This window comes from Pituophis catenifer, unplaced genomic scaffold (assembly GCF_029215685.1).
Source record: "Pituophis catenifer annectens isolate HBS135680 unplaced genomic scaffold, rPitCat1.0.hap2 SCAF_2, whole genome shotgun sequence".
Classification (NCBI taxonomy): Eukaryota; Metazoa; Chordata; class Lepidosauria; order Squamata; family Colubridae; genus Pituophis; species Pituophis catenifer.
The window spans coordinates 53,358,752-53,371,058 of NW_027256882.1; the positions used below are offsets into that span (position 1 = coordinate 53,358,752).

General features: G+C 39.0%; 1 protein-coding gene across 1 annotated transcript in view; it reads right to left on the reverse strand.

Annotated features, from left to right (window-relative positions):
* Nucleotides 1-12,307, reverse strand: part of SUCLG2 (succinate-CoA ligase GDP-forming subunit beta) — a 269,256-nt gene that overhangs the window by 193,256 nt on the left and 63,693 nt on the right. Inside the window, exon 2 of the mRNA XM_070936853.1 lies at nucleotides 1,769-1,910. Coding sequence (XP_070792954.1) covers nucleotides 1,769-1,910 — 142 coding nt within the window. The remainder of the gene's footprint in view (nucleotides 1-1,768; nucleotides 1,911-12,307) is intronic.

A 12,307-nucleotide genomic window follows, 5' to 3' on the forward strand; every position in this document is an offset into this window, starting at 1 on the left:
TGTAGTTGCTTTTTGATGTTGTTCTTCCCTGGACAATTTGTGAGTATTTGTGTTTGCACAAGCAGGTGTATTAAATAATACGTATGAGTGTATTTACAGATGTGGATGTTTAAAAATACTGAATACTGATTGAATACTGATCAGCTCCTAGCTGGATTACTATACTGAACTTCACAATAGGGCTGGCTTTTGAAGAACATTCACAGGCTGCAGCTGGCGCAGAATGCAGTCGCGCAAGCAGTTTAGAGTGTTTCTTGTTATATTCATACAACTTTGCTGCTCTGTGAGTTGCACTGATTCCCAGTTTAAGATTCCAGGTGCAATTCAAGATGCTGGTCATCACCTATAAAGCCTCCAGGGCACAGGACCAAGGTACTTATGTTTCTTCTATTGTTTCTTCTATTGTTTCTGCTCACCCCACCAGATTAGCAGAGGTGGCATGCTCCAGCTCCCATCTATTGGACAATGTCATCTTTTCAGATCTTGGAGTCAAGCCTTCTTGGTGGCAAGACCTACCCTGTGAAACAGCATCTCCTGGAGATTCAGGTGGCTCCATTCCTATTAGCTTTTTTGCAAGGCATTGAAGATTTACCTATTTCTCCAGACCTTTGGAACAGGTGGGTAAATAAACTCTGCTGTTATCAGTAGGCCTTTTCTGAGACTAGGGTTATTGTTTATCCTCAGAGGCCTAGGGTTACATTTTGTGGGTTTGATTGTGCTTCAATCCTTGTCAGCCACCCAGAGTCACTTGTGTGAGATAGGTAGCTATACAAATCACATCATATACATAAATTAAATTATACATTCATTATAATATTTTTGTGTTGGTTAGTCCCTTATAGTATCTTTTATTCAAAATATTTTTTGCATTATTTTTTTTCTCACTGCGTTTATACCTGCTGGAATTAAAGGACTTCTGCAAATTTCTCAGTTCTCCCAGATATAGTGTTATCTTCCATTTTGGTTACAATTCTATCAGTGCTCGCTATCCATGTTTACTTATAGGAGATCACCATGATGAGCCCAAGGGAGTGGTCAAATGCATCGTAAATCTCGAGTCCCTTCGCACCCACAATGGATCTAAGTCCAGCCCACCTTGAATCCCATTGACTCTTATCTACTGCCAACTCCCTTTGACCATTAGTAGTTCAGATTGTTGTAGCAATAGCAATAGCACTTAGACTTATATACCGCTTCACAGTGCCTTACAGCCCTCTCTAAGTGGTTTACAGAGTCAGCCTGTTGCCCCCAACAATTTGGGTCCTCATTTTACCCATCTTGGAAAGATGGAAGGTTGAGTCAACCTTGAGCCTGGTGAGATTTGAACTGTCAAATTGCAGGCAGCCGGCAGGCAGCAGAAGTAGCCTGCAGTACTGCACTCTAGCCACTGCGCCACCATGGCTTGTAGAGAGCTTAAGCTTACAATAAACCTATAAATTCATTTGAACTGCTTGGAATCCTGATTTCCTACGCTTGACATTACTATAAAAATTGTTTCAAAGGAATTAAATTAAATCCTGGAAAGCCATTGGAACAGTTACATAATAATACCTTTACTGTAACCATTCGGAATATCTGGACTGTAAGGGTTAAAAATCCAAAAATGAACACATGTTCATTTTCTTCACACATTTCTATTCTCCAGAATAAAAAGTGCTCCAGCTTTGAAGATCACAGTAACTATGCATACTTATTTACTGCAGCGTAAATTAATTTTCAGGCTGGTTAATAGCCAATGAGGGCTTAATTCTATGATTAGTCAACTTACGTAATCTTTTAGCAGCCTCAATAGCATCATTTGCAGTGTCAGCCACGAAGAATTTCTGAACTGTGACCCCATGATCAGCCATCAATTTCTTACTCTGGTATTCTTGCAGGTTTAGCCATCGTCTAGGAGTTAACTGAATACCCTAAAGATATGAAATAGAGAAAGAGAAAAATATTCATTCTAAACAATTATGTAATGGTCAACTCTGCTATCGAGACTTATTGCAACCAGAGATAATTCCAGCTGGAAAAAAAAAAAACTTATTTTGCAGGAAGTGCACTATCTTGAATCTGTACACAAAAAACATTCTAAAATCTAAAAAGATATTAAAATGAGACCTGTGTATTATTATTATTATTTTATACCTGCATTCTTCCAACTTAACTGTGCATTTAAATAAAATGCACTGAATATTAGCAGCTTTCTTTTTCCACATTTCTGAATCACAAAGATGACAGTATCAAGTTCTTCATTAGGTTACAATATTTGTGCTTGCACAAGGAAATATTGTTATTACCAATGAAATTTGGTACCACTCTGAATCCTTGATAGGGTAGTCCCTTTCTACAATTACATTAGTACAAAAATGAAAATGAAATGAAATAATAAAGTAATCACAATTTTCTCATTTGAACTGTAATGGAATTGTTGTTATTCGTGTTACTTTATATTCTATAAAATCGCCATTAACACTGGATTAGCAAATACTGAAACTCAGTAAGGAATGTCACATTGGGCAATTCAAATTTTTTTCAGCGCTTTGTATGTTGGTGAATGACTGCAAAAGCATTTTGAGTACTGATTTTGTGCAAAGCAGGTTAATTTGAAAATATAAAAACTGAAAAGAAATATAATTAATTATAATACCCCAGCATCTGTTCTATCACCCTGAACTTCTTTTTTTTTTATTGCAAAAGTTTTACAATTACATTTTCACCCCATTTCCCCCCCCCAACCCACCCAAATCTCCCAACCTCATCCTCCCTAACCCTCCCTAACCCTCCCCTCCCCCCGGACTTCCATACAATATACTCAGATCAAGAGAAAAAACCCCCTTTGTATAAAACTTGAACCCCTCCCTCCCCCTTATAATTTTTCATCTTCATTACATTAAAATATTTCTATCTTAATATAACATTTTCAAATAGAAACTATTTGATACTTCCTGGTTTGATATTTGTTCTGAACATAATCTATCCACTTTTTCCATTCCCATTCATAAGTCTCTTGTGAACAATCTTTTAAATTTAAACCAAAATTATTTATAACATTAATATCTTGATGTTAAACAGAAGAATCTAAAATTGATTATTGCTAAACTATTTTGCATTTCAGAAATATGGTGCCGTTCTTTGAACATATATCATGCTTTTATATAATATTAAAGCCTTATATATAAAAAAAAAACCTACCAGCATTTTAATTGTATCAAAAGCCTCCCATCCTAACTATAAGATACATATGGTTTTGTAGGCTGTAGTAACTGTTCACTCCCACAGAAGTTAAATTAGCCAAATTAACAACTAAAAACAACCCCAACCTTTTTGCAGTGAATAGATGTTAAAAAAAAAGTAACTGAAGAATAATTTCAGAAATTTACACCAAACAGTTGGCTTTTAAACAGTTGTGGGATTCAGCCGGTTTGTACCGGCAGCCCGGCAGATTCCTTTCCCTGCCCTCTCTGGTGCTGGAAGCCAACTGCCCATTCCAGTGGTGGGTTTCAAAAAATTTTTACTACCAGTTCTGTGGGTGTGGTTTGGTGGGTGTGGCAGGGGAAGGATACTGTAAAATCTCCATTCCCTCCCCACTCCAGGAGAAGGTTACTGCAAAATCCCCATTTCCTCCCGATCAGCTAAGACTTGGGAGGCAGAGAATAGATGGGGGTGGGGCCAGTCAGAGGTGGTATTTACCAGTTCTCCGAACTACTCAAACTTTCTGCTACCGGTTCTCCAGAACTGGTCAGAATCTGCGTGTGTGTGTGTGTGTGTGTGTGTGTGTGTGTCTGGGCTCACCCAGTGCCACAGTCCACCACGCAGGCCAGGAGCTGCCCTCTCATCCTTCATGGGTTTGAGATGCTGCTGAGGAAAGGTGCCAAGAAGCTGAACATGGGCATGAGAGGGGCGCCGTGGAAAGAGGCAGAGTGGGCAGGCGCATCAAACCAGGGGTTTTTAGGAGAAGCACACTGTTCGAGAGCGGAAAAGGGATGCGGGTGGGCGCTGCTCTCACGTTTCTTCTTTTTTCACTTTGTTGGGGCTGGAGGTGCTCGCTGCCTTGAGTCGCCCTCCTTGCTTTATCCAGTGACAGAAATGGCATCTTAGGAAGCCATGGTTTAATTATGGCATTCAGCACGTGATGGAATCCTCTTTCTTTGATCAACTTTCTTGGGGGAAGCGAGGCCATCTGGGTGGTGGTGGGTGGGGCAAGTTCCACAGCACTGCGCTGCGCTGGAGAAACAGACAACAGAGCAGCCGGCGCAAGGGAAGGAGGCCGCTTTCTCTCTTTCTTCTCCCTACTCCTGCTCCTTCCCTTGTGCCGGCCGCTCCATTTCGTATTTCTCCATTGCAGCGCAGTACCTAGGATCCACTTTGATAGCAACTGGTTCACCCAGAGTCACATTGGCCATCGCGGGAGGCTCTTCCCACATGTGCAGCAGAGTTGGAGGACGGGGATGGGCCATGCCTCCCACAATGGTCAACCTGACCCTGGGCGAACCGATTGTTAAATTATTTGAATCCCACCACTGATTTTAAGCCTCAAATGTTACCAGTGTGACATAACATACTTTCTGGGCCACTTTAAAGATACAGTACATATTTCAGCTTATTAATTTGAGCACTTATTAAAGACTTATTATGTCTTGGACCTTCAGGTTCCATCTTCATGGCTAGGGATGAAAATTCTTTATGTAGGATTCTGTCATAAATCCTCCTTGAAACACATCTGGATATTTCACTGTAAGTAGATCCTTATGGACAGATATGAGTTAGAACATAACCCAAACATAAGTTTCAGTTTCTTGAAAAACAAAAATATGATTGGGGCCAATGGGGGATAAGCTGTTAAAAGGAACTGGTTTCTGTTTGCAAAATTTTGTTTAAAGTTTTATATAATGTAACAGTCAATTGTAAGTAATCAAGCTTTTAGCGAATGCTACAGGACCAGAAGACATACACAACTGAGTAAGAAGTGGGTATCTCATGATAGATAGATAGATAGATAGATAGATAGATAGATAGATAGATAGATGCCAAATATGCCTTCACAATGCTTTGCAATTACAGATACTTACAGTGGTGTGGTTATCTCACGTTATCTGGTTTCTCATCAAACACTCCTCCCTGATCTTAGCCTTGCCAGATAGCCTTCTACTTCCCTGTATTATTATAATAGTTAAAATCATTGAATAAAATCATTTCTTCACTCCATGCAAGAACCTCATCAATACAGCAGCTGAAAGGTAATTTTCAAAGCTCCCAAAATCTCTGTGGGTTTTTTTCTCACCCTTTGAGAGACTTAATCTCTTTACCCGGCCAAAGAGAAACTGCTCACCAAAGACAGTGTGATGACCCAGGGCATGGCACAGAGATAACACAAACAGTTAGCAGTTCAAACTTCCTCTTTATTGCTCCAAATCTCCCCAAACACTCCCACTTGATAAGAGCCGAGGTGGCGCAATGGTTAGGGTGCAGTACTGCAGCTACTTCAGCTGTCTGCTAGTTCAGCAGATCAGCAGATCAAATCTCACCGGCTCAAGGTTGACTCAGACTTCCATCCTTCTGAGGTGGGTAAAATGAGGACACAGATTGTTAGGGGGCAATATGCTATTTAGTATACTGTCTTTGGTGTAAGACGCCCAGAGTCCTCAGAGAGTGGGCAGCATAGAAATATAACAAACAAACAAACAAACAAAACAAACAAACAAACAAACAAACAAACGTTTCTGGCAAGTCCCAGAACAGAGTGATAACAAACCCCCACACAAACCTCAAGCAGCCTCTGGCTGCAATTAGTCCAGCCCAGTGCTGTCTGCACCAAGGCTGCACGGCACTAAATCCCAAATGTATTTGGCAAAACAAGGAGTTCGGGGAGCAAAAGATCCAGGTCATTAGTCCAGAACACCAAAAGGAATGCAAAGACTTTTGGCAAGTTCAAACATCGGGACGCAACACTTCAGGAACTCAGCATTTGTTCCTGACAAATGCTCCTCCCCACAGGGTCTCCTTAAGTCTCATTCCCCAGGTGTGCCTGGTGAAGATGGGGAGGGGCACTCACCTCGTGAGTAGCCTGCTCAGTCTGCGCTGATCATGCTTTCTCTGCACTCTCCAAGCCCTTGCATCAGGAGGGGTGGTTCTTGCTCTTCGTCTGAGCTCTGTCTCTCCTGTTCATCCTGCCTCTGTTCCTCCCTGCCTGCAGGTCTTACTAATGCAAAAAAGCCTTTCCTGGACTGACTCTGCCCTTCCCCAGTTTCCTCCAAGAGAGCTACCCTTTCACTCGCTGTCAGTTCTTGTGCCAGCTCATCTTCCGCCGCAGATTCAGGCTCCAACAGGGGCATGACAGACAGCCTGTGGACCTTGTAATCCTATTGGCGGTGGTTTGAATGACCCATCACAGTCACCCAACAAAAGGGAGATGAATGATCAAATAGACTATCTCTCATTTGCACCTGGCTGAACAATGATCACTGAATCCATAAGAACAATATATACATGGTGCTTGACAAACAATGCTACTGTTCAGGATGATGATGAGAAAAAACCTTTCCACACTAATTTATTCCAAGATTCACGGTGCCTGAACAGTGATGAATGAAATAACCAAGATATGTCTATGGAACACAAGGTTAGGAGCAGTCCCATCTATAAGAGATTGCACAACAGCAATATTTCAGACACATCAACATTACAGAAGCATAAAGGTTGCTGAGATTATCACTGCTTATGAAGGTCTTTGAATAATAGTTGTTGATTTTTATAAGAGATATTATTACCTAAATATTTTCAGGGTAATTGCAGTATTTATATTCTCTTTGTAGATCTAATTAAGCACCTGAAGGTTACTTAATTGCAGAATGTGCTCTGAAAATTCTAACCAGCAGCTTAGTTGCTTCCTTCTAAAACAGCCGCATGATAACAACAGCCGAGAAAGGATATTACATAGCATATGCAAAATTACTTCATTGGCAAGCAGAATGCAAGATAAGTGAAAATACTGGATTAGAAGGCAATATGCAACAGAACGCGAGCTATTTTGCTGTGACATTCAAGAAAGATGCTTTCTTATGTATGATATAGGATACAGCAGTATATCTACAAATATGTATTTCTTTTCCTCACTTTTGCATGCATAGACAAAATAGGAAATTTGTGGGCTCGATTAATCAGATTCATTCCCCAGGTTTTTAATTGGGCTGAGATTATCCCTGCACAAAAGAGACTGAGCTACCAAACTGCATAACGTCTGCTTCTCGTTTTAAAAAGATAAAAGACCAAAGTGAATGGGAAAGGAACCTATTAGCAGGCATCTCCACTGAGGTGAAGGAGAGGATATTAGACTTCCTCTCATGCAACAAGACAGAATGGCTGTTTGTTTAGTGTCATTCAGAGCAAGCCATCCAAAGGAGTTCAATGGAAGTTGGCTCAAGAAGAGTCAAGAGAGTGGCTTTTGTTGGGTCAAGCTGGACATAAGCTTAATGGCTGGCAGCTTTTTCAGGATGAGGACTCCATTTGGTGTTTGGCTGAGATGCTGGGAGCCATACTTCAAAAAGAGGACTAGACAGACTTTCATGCATAAGGAGAGACTAGAATTCACCAACTCCTGGTTTCTAGCCTGGTACATCAAACTGGCTCTTAACCACTAAACCAAACCACTGACCAAATGGGGCTTAAAGAATTACTAGAGGTGATTTAATACAAAGTTTAGTTTGACAATATACTTTAAACACATTGAATCAAATGCAGATAATATTTACTGTTTAATTAATATTTTCTCCCTAGTGTGGTATTTTAGAGAGAGATCAGACAGCTACTGTTCAAGCATTTAAAGGATCCAGGTTCTGGATCCTCAAATTGTGTACTTTTATCCTCAATAACTCTTTAGCAAGACAGGCCTCCATACGTCTTTGACAATTCCTCCTATACTTTTGTTCCATCTTTGTTGCATTAATTTCCCATTAATTATGGTACAAATCAGGTAACTTTGGTTTTAATAACAGTTTATGACCCTATAAATTAAATAATGCTGTCATGAGCTAAATCATCATTAATGATGATTAAACCACTATCCCTATTTTGATTATATTTTTTAAAAAATCCCCTTGGATTTAAATTAAGCATGAAAAGCTAAACTCTACAGGCAGAGCTTGGAGAACGGCAAGAGAAAGGAGAAAAAAAAGGCACCAGGGGCCTAACTCTCATTCCCACGTTTTAACAAATCACAAATATTATGTCTAAATTAGTCTGCTGTCTCGCATCCCTCCCAACTGCAGAAATTACCACAGAACGTAGCTGTTCTCACTAAGCAAGCTAGGAATATTAAAAATATTGGCAGACTGATCTATATTGGACTCAGGTAACATACTGCTTTTGAAGAGGCAAAGAGAAGAAAGCTTGTAAAAAAAATCTCACAAGATAGATGCACTTTTATTAGTATCAATTAATTTCTATTTTGTAGCTGGAGAAAAATTCCCAGTTCTTCTCCCCTAGTTCATTATACTCCATACCCAAAATCCATTCTGTCAGCTCACTAGTCCAAAACTGCCTTGGTAACACCACACTTACCAGCATCCAGTTTTGGTCACCATATTATAAAAAAAGATGTTGGGACTCTGGAAAGAGTACAGAGAAGAGCAACAAAGATGATAGGGGACTGGAGGCTAAAACATATAAAGGACGGTTGCTGGAATTGGGTATGTCTAGTTTAATGAAAAGAAGGTGACATGATACCAGTGTTCCAGTACCTCAGGGAGTCAAGCTATTCTCCAAAGCACCTGAAGGCAGGACAAGAAGCAATGGATGGAAACTAATCAAGGAGAGAAGCAACCTAGAACTAAGGAGTAATTTCCTAAAAGTGAGAACACTTAATCAGTGGAACAACTTGCCACCAGAAGTTGTAGGTGCTCCAACACTGGAAGTTTTTAAGAAGCGATTAGACACTCATTTTTCTGAAATGGTATAGGGCAGTGATGGCGAACCTTTTTGGCTCCAAGTGCCAAAAAGGTCACGTGGAAATGTTGTGTGTGCGCTTGTCAGGACCGTGCTCCAGAAAAGCCAAACCTCTGGGTTCTAGTGTGCATGCGTGCATGATGATCAGCTGGAACCCAGAAACCCAGTGCGCATGGACAGGCCATTTTTTGGCACTGCCGCGCGCGCAAAGGGATCATGCTCTGGAAAAGCCAAACTTCCGGGTTCTGGCTCACATGTGCACCCAACGATCAGCTGACCGGCACGCGTGCGCACACCAGTTTTTGGCATTGCCGCATACATGAAGGACAGCTGATCGCCGTGCGCGCATGCATGCCAGAAACCCAGAAGACAAACAGGCAAGGCCGCGCATGCCAGGCGACATGGCTTCGCGGGCCACTTTGGGCACATGTGCCATAGGTTCACCATCACAGGTATAGGGTATCCTGCTTGAGCAGGGAGTTGGAATAGAAGACTTCCAAGGTCCCTTGCAACTCTATTATTCTGCATTCTGTATTCTGTAAAACTATTGCCCCATTTTTTTCTCTTACAACTAATAAGGGACAAGAGGGGAGATGAGAAAAAGAAATATTCCTCCTTTTCTTTTTCCTTCCTTCATCTCCCTAAGCTTGCTGATTAGTAGTATGATTTGAGTATGTTCTGCTATGGCAGCTATTATCACTGCTTACAGAGAACAAGCAACAAATCTCTCAGGAGAAAATGTTATGCAAAGCCTTTCTCCTCCTAAAACCCAGAATTTTTGCATTTGGTAAGAGATGAGCTTAGTAATGTCCATTTTCAATCATCATTATTCTAGTCAAGGAGATATTAAGGTCTTTTGTATATTACCTAAAGTAGATGATGAATTCACACATCACAGAAAGCAGAAGGAAATAAAATAATTCTTTCAAATTAATATAAACTTACTATCTTTTCACCTAACCTCCCGAGGCTACTTATAATACACTTTTCCAATAATTCAACAATTTGCATCCCGTGCCTTGTTAAAATTCACTGGGAAATCAAGGAAACAGCTACTTATTTAAAATATTATTTATCACTGTTCTTGAGACTGACAAATGTTAAGAAACCATCAAAGTCTAACATGCTGCCAACTGAAAGGGAGAAACAAACCCATTTTTTCTTTCTTGCCATTTCCCTTTGTAAACTACAAAACTTCTAAGCATCAAGCCCTTGCTTTCCAGGCTGAATTTCAAAAAAGACAGGCTCTCAATCAGGATTTTTCACAATACACAAACTCCTTGTGATAAATGAACTACCAGTGAAGATAAATGAATGCACCCTACCACTGCTTACAACAGCCATTGATTAACTGTACTCTTTGGAAATCACTTGAAATTGACTGTGTATTAAAAGCTCTACAGAGCTAATGCATATGTGTTTAAAAGTTACATTATAAGCACGGGAGAAAGGAAGTCTTGCTAAAGAAAACAAGATGAAAAATCCTTCATTCTCTGTCACACAAAAAGAATCTATCCTACTGAGATACACCAGGGTTTTCATATTACATCAAACTAATACTAAGTTAAGGGGAAAGATTTAGGAAGGGACAAAATGACTTTTAAGAATTCAATACAAAAACATTGCACTAAGGTTAGGTAAGATATAAATCCAACCATTATGGTCTACAGCCAATTATATATTGTTTCTTCAGTTCTTTGTCTGTTTATGGGGCATCAAAATGATTCTGTATGGTGTATAAACCCAACAATTTGAACCAACATTAATCAATCAGGTTTACACAAGACATTTAAACTATGTTGCAGTTTGTTTGGGCTTGACTTACTCTGTTATAGGAATCTAACCATTATGTCTTTTTTTTTATTCAAAAAGTTTTTTATTTTATAGACAAACAAACAAACAATACATAACCAGTCAATATATCTTCTAAATACATCTTTTGTGTCTTCTTTCTGCTCTTCCAATATTTATCATATCTTAATATCATCATTTCCTTTATTATAACATTTCCCCCACTTTTCTTACTTCTCTATTAATACATTTATTAATAATACATTTATTTATTAAACTATCTTTTATTTTTATTTTTATTTTTTTTTAATTTGATTTATATGCCGCCCTTCTCCGGAGACTCAGGGCGGCTTACAATGCGTTAAGCAATAGCCTTCATACTTTTGTATATTTTATACAAAGTCAGCTTATTGCCCCCACAAACTGGGTCCTCATTTCACCTACCTTAGAAAGGATGGAAGGCTGAGTCAACCTTGAGCCTTGGAGAGATTCGAACCAGCAGAAATTGCAGGCAGCTGTGTTAATAACAGGGTGCACTAAACCCCTATACTATCAAGGCTCTTATTAATTTTTAATTTTTAAATTAATTATTAATTTTATTAAGAATTAAACAACCATTTTATCCCCACACAACCTTCAACTCCCCCTTCCCCACCCCCACCCCCCGACTTCCCAGAGCAAAAATAGGGTATAGCATTAAACAAACATAAGCTAAAATATACTAATTTACTACAAGATTCACAACCCCCTCACACTCTTTAACTCCTCTTTTGAAAATTGTTCATCGGCCTCCCCTTTTAGGATTCCAATTTAAACATTATAAAACTTTCTTTAAAGCATATCTCTTAAGAAGAAGAAAAAAATATTATTTTATATCCATTCAATTTTAAATTAACCATTTTAATACTTCAGTAAGTTTTTTTTCCCTTTTTTCTCTTCTCAAAAAAAAACAAAACACTTCAATAGAATATTCTTCACAATATAACCTTAAAAATACTATTAATCCATTGAGTTAAATTATTTCTAACTCTTGAGTTCATCCTTCAAAATATCTGTTTCAAAACTTTCAGAAAATTATCAGTTAAGTTTAAAGTTAACCATTTTAATACCATGATAATTTTTTAAAAAGCTATCCATTTTTAGTTAAACATTTTTACTTAAACTTAAAAGATATTTAGTATTAAAAGATATTTAGTATCAAATTTAGTATTAAAATCCTCCCCAAAAGAAACTAATCTTCAATTCTTCCTTTCTTTCTATATTTTTTCCAGTCCTTCTTCTGCAATAGTACTGTCTTCAACATTGCTCCTCCCCCTGCTTTTATTTTCGAAAATTTCTGAATATAAATTTGAGGCTGATGCATCTTTGGAAATTGTTCTCTTCTAAAAGTTATCTCCTTCAATTCAAAACCTCCATTTCGACTCTTCCTGCTTATATAATCAGTCACTTCCTTCCTTGAAACAGTCTGCGAGAAAGAGTCTATTTGCTGCTTTCCAATTAACTGCATAGAAGCTTCTGCCAAAATCTCTGTTTTCAGTGTGCCAACTTCCATCGTGATCCTGACAGCTTCTTTTCCCTGCTCCAAAGT